The sequence below is a fragment of the Nansenia antarctica genome (assembly GCF_963989245.1).
Source record: "Nansenia antarctica genome assembly, chromosome: 1".
Classification (NCBI taxonomy): domain Eukaryota; kingdom Metazoa; phylum Chordata; class Actinopteri; order Argentiniformes; family Microstomatidae; genus Nansenia; species Nansenia antarctica.
In genome coordinates this window covers 91,851,151-91,872,466 of record NC_137674.1, presented here as the reverse complement: position 1 = coordinate 91,872,466, position 21,316 = coordinate 91,851,151, and the positions used below count along the sequence as shown (strand labels likewise).

Here is a 21,316-nt window from a genome sequence, read left to right as displayed (position 1 = left end):
GTTTTCATCACGCGTAAGGGAATAACCAGGAAGACGCAGACAGCAGAAACAGCTGAGTCACGTGAGTTGAAATTCGCTACGTCAGAGTTTATTCGAATGACCTGTTTCCATTAAAACTTGACACGAGTCAGAGGTGATTTGTATAAGGCAAAAACCACCTGAAGCGAGCGTATCGACTTTGTGCGAATTAAAGGTGATTCGCATCGTGTTTATGCAAATCAAGCCGTTTCCATAACATTTATCATGCGAATCATCTCAAACTGATGAGCGGAAACGCACCTACTGACACACACACACACACACACACACCTTTATTCTCTTCGTTCTCAGCCAGGGCTTTGACACTGGACATGAGGATGTCGTCGTATCCCAGGAACTCATCCAGGAGGAAGCGGCTGAATCCGTCCCCGAAACACTGGTCTTTCACTGGATCTGTTATAGAAATACAATATATTATAGAACAGCTCACTGGTCCTTCACTGGGGCTGCAGCATAGGAATAGACCATTATAGAGCATCTCTGTGGTCTGCACATCAAACAGAGACATGTCGTTGTTGGTAGATGCTACACATTTGGGGAGGATAGGGCGAGTTACCCACCATAAAACAAAAAGGGATAAAGGACAAAAACATAAAGGGATAGTTCACCCAAATTGCTTAATCACACATTTGATACCTTACCCTGAAATTAATGACAAGGACAAACCTCTAATTCAAACTTTTGTTCAATTTATCTGAGCACTGTAACTAACAGCTAATAGTTAGCATTTTTAACCAAAAACAATGGATGTAAATGAACCCTAAATTTGCATTTTTTAAATGTCATGCCAAAATCATCTCAAATACTCTGAGGCTCAATCACTTATTACAGTGCCCAGATACACGTGTTGATTGAAGTCTGACTTTGTCTATAGCCAAATGTGTGATTTTGTAATTTGGGTGAACTATCTCTTTAAGAACTCAAAACATTGCTAAAGCCAATGCGATCCAAACTTAATAGTTGTACAGTTGTAAGACGGCTTTCTAACACAGCTTACCCAGTGTGACCACCATGACGGGGATGTTGAGACGCTGACGAGTGGTCTGAGAGAGGCGGAGGAAGCCGTACTCCAGAGAGTACTCCACTATGTACTCCTCCTGAGGCCACACTAAAGACACACACACACACATCAATAGTGTATCCTGTTGCACCCAACACTGTTAAGTCAGTCTCTCTCTCTCTCACTCTATAGGCCCTTTATAGGCCCACACTTTAGGGGAAATGAAGGCATGAGCCAAATTGCATTTTTTTCCAACTAAATTCTGATGCTGGTGTCTACTACTCACCATTTACAACTTCATGTTCAATTCAGTGTGAGGAAAAACTGGATTGAAAAATGACATGGCAGGATTCGATCACATGTTAACCCCTACCTGATGCGCCTCTAGAGGCTACGCATGGTTTCCACTCATTTCATGATATCATTTTCCAGGACATTTCCAATTACATTTCACGATAAATAGTAGGGAGACATGGTTGATTGTTCCATACACAGCCTCAGCCATGTCATGTCACACCTCTCGTCATCAATCTGGAAATCTAACCAATGAACAGCAACATTGACCCTCCCTTAAACCAATTTCAGTTCAGATTATTTTATTTAATTCTTTTATATTTCTTGGTATTTTGTCCCAATCTGATTTGCTTAGCTTCTCATGTTCTCCATATGGGTTCCCTCAAACATCCACTTCTTCAGTGTGTGTTTTGTTATCTACCTCAGTAGCGGTTGGTAATGATACGAAAGACTTACTGAAACCAAATTAATAACCTGCCTAAATCGAAATATTACGATATTCTAAGTACCTCCCTGGAATATGTTTTTCTGTTTTCTCTTCAAATCACAGATATGCAAGAGGATTTTAATAATCACAATATGTGTGGTGGCCTGGGAAAACCCGTCGGATGTCGCTGGCGTTCGTTCGTGGCAAAGAGCAAAAATAGATGGAAATCGCGATTTTGGCGATTTTGATATTATGTGGTATTCTAGTACTTTGAACTCCATACTACATTATGGTGAATAAACATTTTAAGAAAACAAAAGAGAAAGTACTTATTTTTATGTTTTTGTGGTGGGTAGTTTGCTAGAGAAACAAGGTCATTCTCATTTCCTCATTCTCAGTTAAGCAACGCACGCACACATGAGCGAAAGGAGAGACGATACTTCCACCTGTGTTATTGCCAGTTTACTGATGCTCACAATATAAGCATAAAGTAATAACATCTTAACTAGAAGACACACAAAATTGGATCTGTCCCTCGCATACCGACGAGGCGAGCAGACTAACACCGCATCACAAGCAGACAAACGAGACCGGCCGATCTGCATAGGCTCCTCCCCCGACCCAGAGGAGAAAGGGGGAGAAATCACCTTTCACTTTTTTTGACATGCTACATTAAAATGCTCATAACTTTTTAAAATAAAGGGCTATCTCTGTCATTCAACCAGTTATGAATAGCTGAGAACTTCTAATTTATGGAAATATAAAAAAATGAAAATGTCAAAATGCCACCATGTGAAGGGTTTTCCCAGGCCACCACACATATGGTTTGATGAGTGTACAGCAAATACACCTATTCAGAAATATATATACATTTTTAGAATTGGTACAAACGAAACGTCTTGTTCTTTTATCAATAACAGTCTGAATATAACTAATGGAGTAAGATACTCCACTGCTGGCTGGTGTGTTCACACACATACTCAATCTCTCTCTCCACAGGTATAGTTCGGCATACTAGTAGCATAGTTTGGCATGGGGTCGAAGACCCTGCAGGCCTTCTACAGAGGCACAACCAATAGTATATTGACTGGATGCATCACTGCCTGGCATGGCAACTGCACTGCCCACAACCACAAAGAACTACAGAGGGTGGTGCGGACCACCGCGCGCATCACCGGATGTAAGCTTCCCTCCATCCAGGATATATATATACGACAAACGGTGTGTCAGCAAAGCCCGGAGGATCATCAAGGATCCGAGTCATCCCAACCACAGCCTGTCTGAACCGATGCCGTCCAAGAGGCGAGGCCTCTTCCGGAGCCTCAGGGCCAACAAACAGCTACTTCCCCCAGGCCATCAGGCTCTTGAACAAGCCCACTGTACACAATGGACCTATCGCTAAGCCACGCCCCCTTTGAAAACTCAGACAAACAAACAACGCTTCGCTGACAGTGACTGACTGACCGTGACTGAATGACATGCAATGACGGGAGTTGGCAAATTTCTGATTTACCACAGCAAGTAATAGACATGTTTTTTAAAGATGACAAGAATATTTAGTCTAGAAGCTTTTTACCATCAGATATTAGCGAGTTGTTTGTCAGAGTTTTCTGCCTGTAGTGACTTTTGCTGTGATATGATTGGACAATTTCCATTTTGGGGCGTGGCTTAGCGATAGGTCCATTGACTATCTTCCCCTAGCTCACCCCATGTACACAGACTACAGTAGCCTTAAGCTCTAAGCCACTTTACTACTGAACTCTCTATTATCACTAGTGGCACCACTAGTGTATCCCGTATTGTCTTACCTGTACTATTGCCACCGTATCTTGTATTATGCCTATTATTTTGTCACTTATGTCCTGTACAACTGTGACTTTTATCTTGAATTATACTTGATTATTATCAGGGGTGCACATAACTTTTTGGGGCCAGTGCTCAGAGGAGCACCTAGGGATGCTGCTTGGTGCTCCCCGAGCTCGCGAGTCACGACCCGTCCCACAGGATGGATGAAAAAGGGATACATGGATAACTTGTATTAGCAAAACGAGATTTATTCATAAATAAAGATGAACGAACAAATGATTGTGTGCAAAACAAAAGAAACACATGCAAAATCAAATGACTGCTCTTTAAGCATGAAAGTCTATCAGACTCCTTTAAACACACTGAAATAAACGGACATCTCTTTAAGTACTGCTCTGTTCTGTAAACACTGAAATCAACTTTTCAACAAAAAGTTACAGCCTAAGCATTTATTTATGCTACAAGCTTAATCACCATCATCACTGCTCTCTTAGACTGCTGTTATCACTGTCCTCAATTTCAACCATGGTAGAGGACGTTGTAGGCTATCACTTTAAATAGCTCATTATTTGGATTGTGCAACAAAGTCTTTTTTTTCCATTTTTTCATAGAATTCCCAACCATATTCCCTGGGTCAGGGGTCTAGGTGCGATAATGAAGCTGTAAAACAAACGTCTGAACGTTTGAAAGCTTCAGAGAAAAGAAACGTGAAGTCCCTTGGTGTTGTTTTTCCTTTTAGCGACGAGTCGTTCGGGACTGAATTTTCACGTGGCGGCGTGATAACCGTGCGATACGCGATACGCGGAATGAAAGTACGAGTTACGAGTCGCCGTGGTCGTCGTCGGTCGACTGTTGTGATGGATTACTCGTCGGGCCTTCGGCTGAGGGGACAGCAAATAGTTACTTAGTGGGGCTTGCTTCTTGGACCCAGCTGTTGGTGCGCAAAAGCGCCTTCATGCGGCTGATCTGCCGCGCAGCATGCATTTTGGCGACGCATGCGCACTGGCGCACCAGTTGTGTGCACCCCTGATTATTATGCCCTATGTCTTTGTGCTGCAATGCAATGTCAGGAACCGAAGCCTAAGAATTTTACTCTGTTACATTTGTGTAATGCGACGTAACAATAAACTTGAAACTTGAACTTGAACTCTTTCACTAAGCACCCTACTGCATGTTCTCAAAGAAATTAGCCCTCAGGGAGGGAGAACATGTGGGTTCCATTCCAAAAACGTGTTCGCTTGATGGCGCTTTGTAGACGTGGAGTGCTTTCAGTGATTGTTGACATTGGAGTGAACTATATCAACATTCGCAGAACACAAAAAAATGTTTAATTCCAAATGGTACCCAAAAACACTCCTATTGATTTGAGATTACACATAAAGTTGGATCTATACAGCAGATGGCATGGACCTGATATCAACGTTTAGTAAAATGACGTACACCGATTCAGTGTGCCATGTCGGAGAATAAAAGACACATTTTTGTAATGGAACGAGGCCACAGGGAAGTGATGTGAGCTAGCAATAAACAGAGGTGAAGCAGCAACATAACGGGGACAGGAAGAGAGGAGTGGATTCAGGATTCTCACTCACTGGAGTGTAGAAGTGAAGATAAGGAGGGATGGGAGAGGGCATTGGTTTACCTGCTCGTGTTAGCATCTCAATCTCGGAGACTGTTTCCCTCAGCGGCTGCATACCTTTAGTGGGCGCTTGGCTGAAGGAGAGGTCTTGGCTGTCATTGAGGCCCCCGCCTTGACCACCGCCGCCACCGCTCATTGAGGGCTTCAGCCGCGGCTCGATGTCTAGCTCAAACTGGACAAGAGAGACGGAGAAAGAGAGGTGGGGCAAAGAGAAAGTGAGAGGAGAGATAAAGAGATAGAGATGGAAAGAGAAAAATGTAAGAGCCACACACACACACTTCTATAGAGGCAGTTACCCAGAGATTGGGTCCACTTTACTCAGCCACTTTACTAGCCCACGCTAGCCCACGCTAGCCTCAAAGTGGCCCCCCTTGCATAGCAGAGATGTCCAAATAGCTCACCCCAACTTCAGGTTATTTCCCGACTACCAGCATCTCACCTGCACTGAGCTGTTGTCGAACATTTCCATGGTCATCTCCTCCTCATCCTCTTCCTCGTGGTGCAGCGAGGCCAGCCCCAGCCCCCCTCCTCCCTCTCCTTCGCCCTCAGACTCCTTCACTAGGCCCTGGAAGCCGTCTGTCTCGTAGAACTGCAAGAAGATGGGCGCCCGGCTGGAGTTGCGCTGGATCTCCACACGCAGGATGCCATCACGTGGCCACTTCTCCCGCACATGCTCCAGGCAGTTGATAGGGGAGCGAGAGAAGGCGATGTGGATGTAGGCCAGGATGAAGAGCACAAACAGGGCCTATGGAGGAAGTGAAAAGGGATATATAAGATGATTTTAAAAAATCTATTAAAAAATCTTCAAGGGTAGACGTGCATAAAGATGGCGCAGTCTCACGTTTCACTCTACCATCAGACCTCACACCCATTCCACAGAGCAATGTGGCTGTACACAAGTGGCACATATCTCTGGCCATAATCCGGGTCCTTAAGAAAGAGCAATTCCTTTTCGGCCAATCAGCACCTTTCATTAACGTACCCAAGGAAGTTTAAAGAACGCACTCCCAGTGTTGCCAACTTCCAGAGCCCCTTGGCGACTTAAATTAGTCAAAAGCGACCAGCGACAAATCTAACTTCCTTTTCTGGTCATTTGGGGAATTACTGTAAAGCATCTACCGTATTTTCCGCACTATAAGGCGCACTTAAAAGCCTTTATTTATTTTTTAAAACGACAGTGCGCCTTATAATCTGGAGCGCCTTATATATGGATCAATTGGTTAATTGGTTGATCCATACTGGTTGTACACGGCGCTCAAGGCGCTCTGTCAAAATGTTTCAGTACGACTGGTAAACTACAAAGCCGCACCGCTTGCAGCATTACGGTAATCAGTAAACACCGGTTTTGTGCTTACTCACAGTCCCACACCACTTGTGTGTGTATAAAGACCCCAAGTAAAGAAGACTAAACAGAGTTTCCGAGGGAACAAAGCGAGATGGCCACAGTTAGAGGACAAACTCGAACAGTGGGTTGTTGAACAGAGAGCAGCAAGTAGAAGCGTCTCTACAGTCACTATTCGAATGAAGCAGCGCTAGCACGGGGCATGAACATCGATGAATTTCGAGGCGGTCCTTCTTGGTGCTTTCAACTTGAAGTTTTAAAGTACCCACTCGATATAATAAACAACAGTTTAACGATCACTAAACACTTATAATTTGTGTATTGGATTCATTATTCTCGTTTGCCGGAGGCTACCGGTAAGGGAGGGTTGACTTAAACATACTTTCGTTTTAGTTTGTGTTCAAAAGCAAGAACTGTGTGTTCATCTAGTTATGTGTAGTTATGTGTTTTTAGCATGTCGATGTTCTCCCAGTATGTTGTCATGTTATTAAAATACAGTTTAGACATTCGTAGCGATGTGTTTTGTTAGCAGCGTTCGTAGCTGTGGCTGCGTTTAGAGTCACTTTTCTCCCATTCAGTGTTTGAGGTGAACCAACATTCAAATACGCCTGTCGTGTTCAATCTTTCTCTGATTTGAATGTATGACACATCATTTGAAAGCTTACAATCTGTAGTTTAAGCATGTGTAAAAACTGAAAAATTACGTTGCACATTTCACCAGGAGCTGTCACATATTGGTTGTTGGTTATAATTGTATAGCCTATTGGTTGTTTTCTGGTGTTGTTTTCTTGTTTTGCTCTGTTTGTAGTCTACTTGATGTATTTTTATCAGCTGTTAAATCACCACAGCGGTTAATCCACTAATACAGATAATAGCAGATTGAAAATGCTTGTAGCTAACTACTCTATATCTCGTGGTCGCAGCTATTGCGAATTGCTATTCACGCGAGTCAGCTGTGACCGCAGGTCCTTGACGCTTGTTGCAAAAATGGATGACGAACGGCTGATACTTAAGGTGGAAAAAAAAACATTTTTGACAGTGGAGCAGGTAGAACGTTGACGGTGACAACGCTCAGGTGGAGCATGGACAACGGGAAGTTGACACAACACCGATGGAGAGGTGACGCAACGCAGTAGGTGGAGCTTGGGCGTAACGCAACCCCAGTCAAACGTTTGACTGCAGTATCTTAATCTATTCTATGCGCCTTATAATCCGGTGCGCCCTGTATATGAAAACAGTTCTAAAATAGGCCATTCATTGAAGGTGCGCCTTATAATCCGGTGCGCCTTATAGTGCGGAAAATACGGTAACATATCCCGTATTCCACGGTTCACGTTACAACCGAGCTCAGGAGAGACGAGTAGGGATACAGTCTATGGCGAGCGAGGGTTGCCGTCTCCTCTCTCCCTCAACACTCACTCCCGCGGCCAGTCTGATAGCAGCCGCGGGGAGCATACCGTTGTTCCCCGGGTCCTCGCGGGGGGTTCGGGCAAAGTTCGGGAAATAACGGACGGTTGTCATGTGTTTATACAGCATGGATGTTACGTGCCTAATGCCTTTGATGCGCACACTTGCTACTTGCCGCTTTAATCATTGTATTTAGCCTATAGCACAAGTCATGCATTGCATGTAACCTCAAGTGCTGAACAGTATTAAGTAAACCACCACAATATATTTGCTAAAGCTTGGGGGCGACCGTGCCTTTTGCAGCCATAGACTGTCACTGCCTGGTAATAACAAGGAAGGCCAATGACAGTATCCCGTCTAAAGTTTTTCACCAGCCATGGTGAGTAGGCTAGCATACGTTACCTAGTGACTGACTGACCAGGCTGACTTGACAGTAACGTTACCCATGCAGGCTGAACAATAGCGCGTGACAAGTTCTGTGAGGATATTCGCGCGCGGCTCATGTGAGGAATTGCAATTATATTACAGTAACAGTCGCTAACTTGACTGCAAAAGTAATGTAGACTAGGCTGAAAAATAGCGCCAGACATTTGTTAAACACAGTTTATTCATAACATACGATTATGACGATTATACAAATAATTAAAATTCGCCACGATTAAGTTAATCGCGGGTGTTTTTATCGTTGTTTTCCTATGGACAGCCTCGATGCGTTGTTTCTAACCGGAGCGAAACCACCCTTTTCAAGCGGAGCATCCGTTGGTTCTTTGCTCCGGGAGTTACTTCGAATGCGCGTTCTCACAGCTCCAAACGACGCAGAGCAAAGCGAATTTGATCCTAAACTGCGTTTCAAGTGAAGCAAATGTTCTAGTGAGAACACACCCTAACAGATACTGGACATTAGAGTCCGATACAAATTTATGGGGGCCAAAAATCATGCAACTGATACATCTCATCTGCCGATATACAGTGCCCTGTGTAAGTAATGGGACAGTGAAGCATTTTCTCTTCTTTTGGTTCTACGCTCCAAAACAACGACTATGTTATGTTCAAGCAGAGATACTCATTTTATTTGATGGTGTTTGTGTAGATATCGTTTTCACCATTCAGAAATTACAACACTTTTTATGCATAGTCTCCCTATTTCAGGGTATCCAAAAGCAATGGAAAGGATTTATGAAATGTCTGAATTAAGCACTGGTGTTTATTTGGGGTACCCAAAAGTAGCAGGACAATTGGTTTGACAGGTGTTTCTGGTAAGTCGTGTGTTCCGTCACATAATTTGTGCAGCATTAGAGAACTGTCAATGTCTAGTATTGATTATAGGCTTTTCATTTGCCTTTGGGGTTTGCTTTTGACGTCTGTCAACATGAGGACCAAAGAGGTGTGACAAAGTCAAGAAACCATTATTACGGTGAAAAATCACTCTGCTTAACAAGTGATACCGATGATTACAGCCTGTTACACAGGTCACAAGTTATCAGAGGGCGTCTCAGTGATTTTGAGTGTGCAAAACAAAGCCTACAGAATGCTATATGATGAAACACACAAGCCTACAGAATGCTATATGATGAAACACACAAGCCTACAGAATGCTATATGATGAAACACACATGTTCATGGAGAAGGAGCGATTGGGTAATGGCTAAGTACACTGCATGACATCTGAAGATTTTGAGTTCACGTCCCACCTCAGACGAAATCAAAATGTTTAGTTATTTTGGCAGACCATGCACTAGTCTTTGGAAGTGCGAAATGTGACTAGGACACACACAGCTTTGAGAGTCTATTTTCAACACAATGTCACACATCCAGGGCCCTATTCCAAGAAGGGCGATTAGAGACAATCGAGACTATTTTTGCTAATTCGCAATCATTTCAGCCAATCCTTCAGAACAAACCTGGTAGCGACCAGGTTTACAGTCTGGTTTAATAAGATGTGTCAAAAATGTCTCCCAGGACGACAGTTCCGTCAAGTGTCTTTTTGGAAATATTAGTTCCCACCTTTTACGAGATAGATAGATAACTTGATATTTTGATAGATAATTTGATAGTGCTAGATAGATAGATAGATAGTGTGCTAGAGAGAGAGAAAGATGTGTGATAGATAGATAAAAAGGTGTAAAAAATAAATTGGTGTGTGTGTATCAACTTGCATCGACAATATCACAGTAGTGTGTTTGGCGCAAGAGTTAAAGCAGCCAGCTAGTTGTCCGAAGGTTGCTGGACTGGTTCGATCCTTGATTTAATTTAGCCTAATGTTTATTTTTTTGCCATTTAACCGAAGCCTTCATGCAAATCGATGTACATCTGTCTAAGTAAGTGAATCATCTATCCATCAGTAATTATAAGAAATAATAATCTATGCCAAATCCAGGGTCCAGTTACAATGCTGGAAGAACATCATTTACTAGTCAGAAAGGCTTCAAACACCATTGTAATCCTGTCAGTTCTCATAAATTAGCCTACACCATCATTTTAAAGATACATTTTTAGATTAGATTCAATTTATTGCAGAGTACAAGCATCAGACAACGCAAGGCAGTAAAAAGTGTATATCAGAAGCGGGATTCGAACCCCCGTCTGAAAAATAAAGCGATGCGCTGATAGCAGCGGCTGATACCACTCTGCCATCCTGTGATCCGATCATTTATAACCTGCTGCTGATATCACCACAGTAGTGAATGTTAATTTATTACAAAATAAACATAACAATACATAGGGACTAGTATGACCTACACATTTAATCTGTCAGCAATTTTTTTGCCAAACCATTTCCCTCGCTTTGTTAATTGCGGCAGTACTGCACTTTTTTACATCTCATTTTCCGTCTTCATAAAGATCAGTAAAGGGCTCTGCACACAGCGTGCGATTTCTGTTGCGCGACAGCATTCCATTGCAACGCACACGGCGTGCGATGCGATTTTGTTGCGCCGCAAAATTCCTTTTTCAACTCACACCATTGAAGTCTATGAGAAAATCATAAAACATCGCATCCCAATGCACACAGCGTGCGATGCAATTTCTGTTGCGCCTCAACATTCCATTCTCAATTGTTACGTAGTCGGACCAGGCAGGCTGATTACAATAGGCTCTACCAATATTGCTTGCCTTGCTTCCACAATTTCTACAAGATACAACTGGACATATTGTGATAAAATATGTGGGTCCCCTGATTTAGGGGGTGTACCATGTTCTGTACATGTTCTGAAAGATGGCGGCCGGATGTCTCATGGCCGGATGTTGCCGCAATTGTCCTCTAGACTGCTGGGACTTGTAGTGTTTGATGGGAAAATACATGGGAGCATTTAGCACAACAACACTCAACAAATAAATGGATTCTCCACATGGATTCTAGCTGTGGGCTATATAAGTGTAGTGGCTGGCTGATGGTGATGTTCGTATCTAGTACAGTTCGTTCTAGAACAACGGTCACTTAACATCTCATCAACGAAAGGAGACAAACGAAAATGGGTGAGTAGCAACGTTAACGTCGATATGCTTTTAAGTAATGATAGCTAGCTTTTTTGCTAGCTAGCTAGTTAATAGTAACTTTTTTTTTGTTGCTAACGTTTTATTTGTGTTTATACTCGACACTTCATTAATGTTAGCTAGCTAGCGTTGTCATAATTTTCATACCAGCCCCATGTCAGGTAACCAACCATAGTTTGACAGTTCAGTTAAATATAAATGTTGGGTTGCCGGATGTCCGGTTTTCAGTGGACAGTGTCTATACAACATGTGTATAAATTGGCTGGTCATTCAGTCGTGCTAGATTAGAAAATCTGGCAACCCCGTGCAGCCAAAAACTATATTTTAGTGATTAGTGAATGATGTGCCTGGCACACTGAAAAGAAGATGAGGTTTACCAAATGGCATCCATTATCCGTTGTTGTGTCCAGTATGTATTTGAAATATATGATATGAAAATGAAATGATAATGTTGTACATCATAAACCCTTCATGTACCGTAGGTGTATGTACTGTATCAGACCTTTTGGGTCAGACCTTCAGCCTTTAACTTCTTTCAAAAAAGGAGACAGTCAAAAATGTATGCTCCAGTCTCTCTCCCCGTTATGAGTGACTCAATTAATTTAGATAGACCAGTTGAAGTTTTCCCAATTGTCCCATTGTGACGCAATAATCCGTCGCACCACAAACTTTTACAACATTTTGCAAAATTTGACAGTGCGACAAAACTCGCACGCCTTGTGCTTTGTCCCATTCAAAATGAATGGAATCGAATGTTCGCCGTGCGATTAAAATCGGGGCCGTGTGTGTTGAAATGTGTTGTTCTCATAGACTTCCATTCAAACTTCAAAATGGAACGTTGACGCGCAACAGAAATCGCACGCTGTGTGCAGAGCCCTTAAGTAGGAGCGCTGCGCTGTCATTCAGTCTAGTATCTTCTTTTTGACAGTCGGCTCTTCTGGGCTCCTTCTACCTGCGGGCACGCGCACAAATCGAGAATTTCCCATTCTGTCTTGCGTGAACATTGATGACACAAGCCTGATTCTCATTCGAATAATCACTTGAGGCTTGAATCCCAATCGAGAGTTGCCTGAACGAGGCTTTCCTTTTAATCGCGAATATTCAGGCCCTGTCCACACCTATACGTTTTTTTGATAAACGTGGATTTTTATATTCGTTTTGGGGGGTTCGTCCAGACGCAAACAAGTTTTTGCCCCCTGAAAACGAAGATTTTTAAAAACGCCTGCCAGAGTGAAGATTTTAAAAACGCTGTATATTATTTTTTGCCATGTGGACGAGATAGACTGAGCTTTTTGTATTCGTCACGTCATCATGCGTGTAGATTTCTATGATCATGCGCACTGCAGCTGTTTGCTGTTCCCTCCAACGTCATATCCTGGCACCAGTAACTACTATGTTTACAACAGGCAACGGTGTTCGAGGCTACACAAGCGAGGAAAATGGATGTGTACAAAGTGCTTCTAGTTCTTTCACTGTTAACTGGACTTTTAAGTTAACGAGAACATTGAAAGACAGAGGCGTCTGATTGGCCAGCGGGGCTATGAGGTTAAAATTATATCGCCGACTACTGGTGTGGAATGCTCAATGACAGCGTTTATATTGCTTTTAAACATGCTGGTGTGGACGGTCATATTTTTATATACGAAAAACGTTTATCAAAAAAACGTATTCATAGCTTTCATGTGACGTCACAGCATAGTGGAAACGCCCACCTGACGGGCAAAAGGCATTTTTTGCGGGCAAAACCCACGGGCAAAACCCACTTTTTGCGGGTTAATAACTTTGATTTCCCGTGGGTTAGGAAAATAATTCCAACGTGTCCGGAAAGAGGAGAAGCCAGGGAATCGAAAAGTTTTTGAATGGAGTCGATCCTCCACTCCTATCACCGTGGACACAGGAGCGAATTCCCGGGTAGAAATATCCCCTCGACCCGCTGTCAGCGGGAGTTCCGTCCAGCAGCGGTAGAACTCCCGAACGCCCGGTTGATCGAGTTTCGTATTAAAAGTATATCTTCTCGGGGTGTCAGCGAGGTGGTTAAGGGCTCAAAATGACCGTATATTGATGGTGAATTTAGCAATAATAGTCTTGTATTTGTACCACCTCCATAACCGGTGTTATTCACGGAGAAAGCCGGTCAAGGACGCACCTTTTGCGGGTTAATAACTTTGATTCTCCGGGGGTTAGGAAAATAATTCCAACGTGTCCGGATAGAGGAGAAGACATGAAATCCAAACGTTTTTGAATGGAGTCGATCCTCCACTCCTATCACCGTCGTGTATCTTGATAGTTCTTCGAAGATGGGTGAGGTGGTCTAAATAGTAGGCAGCCGGTAAATCGCCATGTTGAGCGATGTTGCTATGATACTTTTTGCCCGTCAGGTTGGTGGTTGCTAGGGAAGAAACCACGTGACTGAAAGCTATGAATTGGTGTGGACATTTACGTGGAATACACCCCCCCCCCAGCTGTATGCAGTCATGGTCACCATCCGGATCACCAGTCACATCAAGTATTGTAACACCTGCAAGCCCTAATCTCATCAAATGAGAATGTTGAGTGTGGTGTCAGTGCGAACACATGTGGTATCGTTTATGGTGGGTCAAAAAAAGAACAATGATTGGAAGATGATTACTCCAAGGCGATATACAACCTACAACCTGAACCTACTCAGCCACTAATCCTCCCATCAAAACAGAAGCACCACATTCAAAACAAACGAGGTATTTCCCCTGTGGCATGACCGCGGTATGTCCAGCATGACCAAGGCAGAGCTGCATAGACCTGCTGAACCTACTTTGCAGTGTGCAGTCAGTAGCATCCACCAGTGGCATTTAACGCGCATAGTGGAAACATGTCAGAAAGCCTTACCTTAAGTAGGACAAAGAACTCGAAGATTCTTCGGAAAGATGGTGGAAACAACCGGGCGTAGGTGACTGCCATCTTAAAGAAGAGGGCGTGAAACAGCCTGTCTCGTACATTGATGAGTGGGTTCTGGTTGATGTTGGGATTTCGGATCCTATTCGCCCCGCCGTTGTTATTCAGCGGGACGTTGTTGTTCACGTTGCCTTGGTTTTCAGACATTGTATCTCTGATTGGGTGGTTGATGATGGCACTGACTTGTTCTCTTAATCCAGGTCAGACGTGCATCAACGTCCTGGGCTTTCACCAACTCCAAAGCTTCCCGATAGTAGGGTGGTGCAACACACATTAACCGCAACAATACACCACAAAGCAGTGTTTATAAGAATGTCTTAAGATGATCACAAGTGGACGTCTAGCTACTTGGGTTGTGTGTCGTATTATTATCCAAGATCATGACTGGCTGGGCATAGCACACACCAAATCTATACACACTCACATGAGTTGGTTTACTGCATGTGACTGAGTTCCAATACCTGCTTACATTAGCTGTCGTTATCGTGTCGCAAATGGATTTAAAACCGGATCCTTAGCTAGGCCTAGTTTTGAGCTAGGCCTGATAAGGGTCAATACGCTTGCACCGTAGTAGCAAGAGAACTTCCTAAGCTAGCTAACGTTACATAGGCTCTGTCTGCGAAACATTTCAGACATTAGCACCGCTAGCCAACAAGCTAGCTTGCTCTTAGCTAGTAGCTAGCTTGCGTTTTAAGGCAATCTTCCGAAGCAGTCATTGGCAATTGTTGTAATGTTGTCTCCAGATATCTTTCTTATATACAACTTAGTTGGTTAACAGCTATATCATTGCAGATCAGGAACTTCCAAATAAAAGAGGAAAACCTGCATAATAAAGACAGCTGGCTAATGAAATGGCAAACCCATACGGCTAGCTACGGCTAGCAGTCTATCGCTGACGTTTTAATTATCTACCCGGAACCCGTATGTTAGTCGTGAGTTCGCATCGACACTTGTCAATCATCTCAGCATAATCTGCGAAATAGAGATTAATAGTTCTTCTTCATTCCTTTTTGTTGAGTTCTTGACCAAATAATCCGTAGTCCCTCTACTTTCATCGATTCCCTTGCTGCTGTTTATACAAGCGTTTACAGGCAGGAAAGCAACAACAACAAGTCAAGAAGAAGAAACAACGGAAATCTAGTCCTCCATAGGTAGTCTCTGCAGCGCCCCCTGTAGGTCGAATGTTTACACAACATTCCGGATAGAGCTCCGAAGCTGCCGTCAGAATGGAGTTCTAGGAATGAAGGTTACTGGAAAGTAATTTCAATTCAGTTGTCTTCTAATTAGTTTTGTCAAGGTATAAGCAGAGGTTACGGGAAATATGTGTATTGTTAGTGGGTTTGCTTCAGCAAGTCCAACTGTTGTTCTTGCTCATACTCATTAGTGGGCTTGCTTAAATGATTACAGTATCAAGGACCCCAATTGAAATAAGCCAGTGGCTTTCTTGGGTTTTTATCCTGTTAGTTGACCTTGTATGTAATATGTACTTTCATGTACCTACTTCTGCAAATCTTATAATAAAGTTTTCAATCAATCAATCAAAACAGTGAAATCTGCCACTGTTCAGATTTTTACAAAACGTGGTAGGCCCTATTACAATTTCAGACAGCGAGAAATTCACAACTTAAATATTTGTAGGATTGGACGTTTCTATGCTATGCCCTATTTTACTTGATCAGAATATTGTAAAAATGTATTTTGTTTGCTTTATTTTTTTGTGTCTGAAATTGAGTTTTTTGTTTGCTTTGTTTTTCATTGTTGTTCTTAGTTTGTGATGTGGGTATCAATGTGTGTCTGACTTTCGTTGGATGTTGTGTTGTTGCCGGACTTCATGTTCTATTTAAAAATAAATAAATGAATAAGTAAACATATAGGGAAAAAACGGTGTTTGTCACAAAATTCTAAAATAGACGAAAATCTTTTGGGACGCATCTTTTCAATCTTACTGGATTTTCGTTTGTTTTGAGGAGGCGGATCTGCCAGTGAAAAACGGTTAAAAAGTGACAGCCTCTCAAAGTTGAAGAATTCAAGGTGTTGCCCCCCCCCCCCTGTGAGGGTGTGGCCTGGGACTGGGGTCCTCTACGTGCCTGCCAAAAAGCAAAAAGTTAGCAATATTTGTGGGAGTCATGGCCATTTATCATGAAAAGGCTGAATAACTTTACAGTAGGGCTATGCGCTTGCGCCCTTAACACAATCAGATCATTAAACTTTTATAACATCCTCCCCACAGTAGGGGGGGAAAGTGGGCTTGGTTGAATTCCCTGCTCTAGTATGTACATGCGCACTCGTTGACAGAAGTAGCACAAATATGGCGGCTGACTACTAAAGGAAAGTGTTGTGATCTGACTCAATTTCGAAAGAAAAAGGGCACTTGTAAGTCGTTTATTTTTAATCTATTCATCTACGGTTATTTGAAATTACAGACAGATTAAGTCATGATCTAAAAGAGACGATTCTGTCGGAAAAAATCGCTCGCTAAAAAGCTAGCTGTAACTAGCTGTATTTGTCAACACTTGCTAGCTGGCGCTTGCCAGCCCAGTAGCTAGCTAGCTACCCCAATATAGCCAACGCTACCTCCTAGTTGGTACTATACTTCAAACGTTATCTGTCTGTAGCTATATTTTGCTTTTGGGCCGTTATTACAAAGGGAGATGGATCTTTTATAAAACTGTACTTATCTATTAGCTAAATAATGATCTTATGGAGTGTTCGCTGACGTTGCAGCTAGCTAACTTCTCGCTACGGGGTAGGGAGTCGTCCTGGCAGCAAGCGTATGACTGAGCGCGTCACGGTGTGTGTGTGTGTGTGTCACGGCTGACATCCTGAAAGCAGGTAACATAGTAGACATCCAGTAGCAAATTAGACAGTTTAAAAAGGATTGATCTAGCTAGCTAATACGATAGTTTAAAAAAGTATCGTTGTGCCCGCCAGTTGTCAGTCGTTATTTCTCCGTGGCATCATGTTCCATTCCAACATTCCAGCACACAGCACACTAGTCTAAATGTCAGATGGATTATCCAACTCCAAAGCACTTGCTTCTCATTGTACCTATCACAGTTGAACTTTGAGCAGGTTTGACTCTATATTCTTGAATTAATCTCAGTAGGCCTACTTACATTTTCTACTGTACAATAACCATGTTATGCGTATCGTTAATCTGTATCTTCTTTCGTAGGAGTAACGCAAAAACAGACGAATCCAGGTGAGGATGCGTTACCTTGATCAGTGCTGAGGCGCGACTCCCCCTGTTTTTTTCTCAAAAGATCGGGACATTTATACTATATATAGACGAACGTCATACATGATTACTCTACAGTGGTCTGATTTATTGAATTATCTGGATTAAAACCTGTTCAACTGTGATGGTTGAGTTGAGTGCCATGTTGTTGGATAATCCAGCAAACTAAATATCCAATATTCTGAGGAAAACTGTCTGGGTCTTCAAGATTGTTAAAAGACCGGCACAGTGCAGATGGATCAGACGCCCCATGACATGTATTTCAAATGTATGAATGAAATGGAGAGATTGTATGTTTGTTAGGGATGTCCCGATCCCATTTTTTCACTACCGATACCGATACCGATACCTGGGCTTCAGGTATCTGCGATACCGAAATCAATCCGATATTTGTATTTATTGTTTTACTCCTGAATAATAACAAATACTTCCCCAGTATATAGTCCACAACAACAGTTGGCTATTAAAGACTGCCAGCCTTTATTCAAGCAACAAAAACAGTACTCTGCAGTACTCAGTGACCAACTGGTTTAAAGTTAAAACAATTTAAACAGCAGCATTCAGCATTGTAGAAAAAAAAGAGTTACTGTCTGATTTCTAGTTTTAGTGCCTTCATGTTTTTATTCTATATTTATCTTCTCTTACAAATGGCAAATCAATTATAGCACCCTTTTTAAAAGTGTAGCCTAGAGACGCCCGCTGGTGAGACCAGAAACCAGTCGCAGAATCGAAGGGGTGTCAACAATATCTGCTTTTCGTTTTTTTCATAACAGGCCATTTGGAAGTTTTAAAGTACCACTCGATAAAATATACAACAGTTTAACGATTACTAAATACTTGGATTCACTGTTGCCAGAGGCTACCGGTAAGTGATACCTGGCTTGTAAACATAGTGTAGCAACCCTGTTCATTAATGTTCATTAATGCTTGAGTTCATGTTCATGTTCGCACTGTTACTGTGTTGTGTGCCAATGCACCCCTGTGATTGGTGGAGGTCAGGGGGGGGGGGTGCTGTGTGTGTTATTGAGACCGTTGGGAGAGAGAGCTCCGGTGAACTAAGAAAGTTGTGTATGAGATAGTTTACAATTAAACGCACAGATTACATGAGAGAAGCTATCTGTCATTATTTCAACCACTGTCCAAGTGGGGACGTTACAATACTTTCGTTTTAGAACGAAACTTTAGCCACTAGCTGTTAGCAGCGTTTTTAGCAGTCACCATTCTTGAGCAAAACATTGATACAAACAAACATTCAAATACTTGTGTCGTCCTGATTTTTTTTTCCGATTTCAATGTATGACGCATCATTTGAAAGCTTACCATCTGTAGTTTCAGACTATGTAAACAAACGAAAAATTACGTAAGCAAATGGTTTATGATTTCACCAGCTAGCATCATGACATTGTCAGACTCATTACACACAGGTAGCTACTAGCTACATGCCCGTGACCACTGACTACTACTGTCGTCATCACGTGAGTGACATGCCGGATCGCGAGCCCCATTTTTTTTTATGGTGCGATCTGCGATCCAGCATTCAGGACCGATATCGCGGCGATATCAATATCGGATCGGGACATCCCTAATGTTTGTCTTCCCACAAAATGCCTCCCTTTTTGGGTTCAGATTCATAAAAGTAACAAAGTAGGCCAACATCATGGGAAAGCCTTATTAGCTGCAACACGACTGCTTCCCATTTTGGTTGCACACAAATGCCTTGACGAAAACAGAAAAACACACTGCCACACTATCTCAGAATAAAAACCTGCTTCAATATATCCCACTGGTCTGTTGTGTTCTTTCTTGCAGAGACTTGAAATTAAGTCCAAAGACTTACCAGAAGAGATGTTTGATCCATTTTGCTCCTATGGTGGTGGTGTAAGTCGAGTCCTGGGTAATGAAAGCACACGCTTTCCCCTCAAGTCGCATATTGAGGGGAAAGCGTGCACTTGCATTAGCCGGAACGTGCAATACACCACCGTCACAGGAAGAAACGGAAATAACTCTTGTGAGTATTTTGACTTAATTTAAACTTTTTTCAGAAAAGAACAACACACCAAACACGTAGGATATTTTGAAGCATGTTTTCGTTTTGTGATAGACTGTGCAAAGCATCTTTAAAGGAATCCATTTCACTCTACCACCATTTTGGCAAGTTGCCTATGGAGGGAAGGACAAGAACTACTCATACCAAAATGATATTGGTTAGCAACTTTGTTACTAGAGAAACAGCAACTTTGTTACTAGAGAAACAGCGCCCCCCCCCCCCCCCCCCCCTCTCAAAATATCCTCTGGGAAACACTGATATATCCCCACGTGGGACTGGTGCCATCTTTCCTGTCATTACCAATAGTAAGTCAAGGCAGTGGCATATCTCTAGTATATACAGTCTATGGTGGCGCTGTGTTTCTCTATTTCTCTCGTCCTTATATTTGTGTGCAACCTGAAGTGCGGTTTCAGCTAGACCCTTATATGATGTGGTAGGCTACGATGTGCTACCTTTGAAACTCCCCCTTGTAAATCCCCTTCCCCCAAGCTTCCTGTCAGGTTAGGGGTGCCCCCACTCAGGGCAGACATCATCTGTTTTGTGAAAGGAGCAGGAATCCTTTTCATGTGCTTCAGGCAGTAGACCTGAATAGTGTACGTATGCTACAGATGCATAGTCTTTGTGGAGACTGCTCAACGGAGCCCCTATCCGAAGGAATGAGAAGGGGGAAGCAGGGAAGAAGTCTGATCCTGAGTGCTTACTTTTTTTCTAAAATTCCTCAATATGATTTAATTTGAGTGCTTGTGATATGACTCTTCTCTGGTCGCAGCAGTGATCCGTGTGTTCTGTAATGTTCTGTAACCTTAGATGTAGTAGTGAATTCTGCTCTCCCACCAAAGCAACCAGACTGAGAACAAAAATGGCACCTGTGTTGTTTCTATAGAAACTATGTAATCTAGGATTCAGTAAACAGTTAAGGGATGGGGCTGGAGAAAATCTCAGATTCATAGGCGGAGCGATGGTTGCATGGAATGACCATTCATGAGATCAAAATGATAGTTTTAACGGTACAGTGTTTGTTTACAATTAGGCTAGGTCTACGTTGTTTATGACCAATGGAGGAAAACAAGCTGATATTTTGGGTTCTGATGGGTTAAGACAGAATGATCAAATCAATAATTTAAAATGGATGTACCAACCCCTTTTAAAGAACATAATTTTCACTGATTCATAACGTATAGGCTACCGGTAGGCTAAATGTTTGATGGGATTTCTTCTGGCTACATGCTCAGTGCCACCAGCTGTGGTCAGTTTTTAAACATGGGGATATTATTTACTCCCAGTGAATCGGCCTGCGGCTTTGATCTAGAAGTTTAGGTTGCATTAGGGCATTTACACAGTAATAGAAAGTGTGTCACTTTGAAACTTATGTAAAACAAAAAACCTTGATAGCAAAGTAATTCAATTAATTAATTCAACATATTTCCATTGCAGCTATTCACATTCAATTTAGACCAGACATTGGCATTAACTCAAGTTCTGATAAAATGTATCTTTTCGTCCTCATGGGTCCTTTTACACCGAACTTAAAGAGGAACTGAAAGAAAAACCTACTTTTCCTGTTGAAAATGGAAGTCATATACAGTGCCCTGCGTAAGTAGTGGACAGTGAAGCAGTGAAGCTTTTCTTTTGGTGTACATAGAAATTACCAAAC

At 42.5% G+C, this 21,316-nt stretch overlaps 2 protein-coding genes across 2 annotated transcripts in view; one reads left to right on the top strand and one right to left on the bottom strand.

Annotated features, from left to right (window-relative positions):
- Positions 1-14,524, bottom strand: part of tmem259 (transmembrane protein 259) — a gene marked incomplete at its 5' end in the record, with an annotated part of 34,286 nt that extends 19,762 nt beyond the window's left edge. Inside the window, 5 exons of the mRNA XM_080527268.1 lie at positions 310-432; positions 1,037-1,147; positions 5,263-5,377; positions 5,645-5,950; positions 14,312-14,524. Coding sequence (XP_080383394.1) covers positions 310-432; positions 1,037-1,147; positions 5,263-5,377; positions 5,645-5,950; positions 14,312-14,524 — 868 coding nt within the window. The remainder of the gene's footprint in view (positions 1-309; positions 433-1,036; positions 1,148-5,262; positions 5,378-5,644; positions 5,951-14,311) is intronic.
- A 2,160-nt stretch (positions 14,525-16,684) lies between these two features.
- Positions 16,685-21,316, top strand: part of LOC308160994 (sex comb on midleg-like protein 2) — a 38,115-nt gene continuing 33,483 nt past the window's right edge. The window contains exon 1 of the mRNA XM_080534924.1: positions 16,685-16,750. The gene's annotated coding sequence lies outside the window, so the exon portion shown is untranslated. The remainder of the gene's footprint in view (positions 16,751-21,316) is intronic.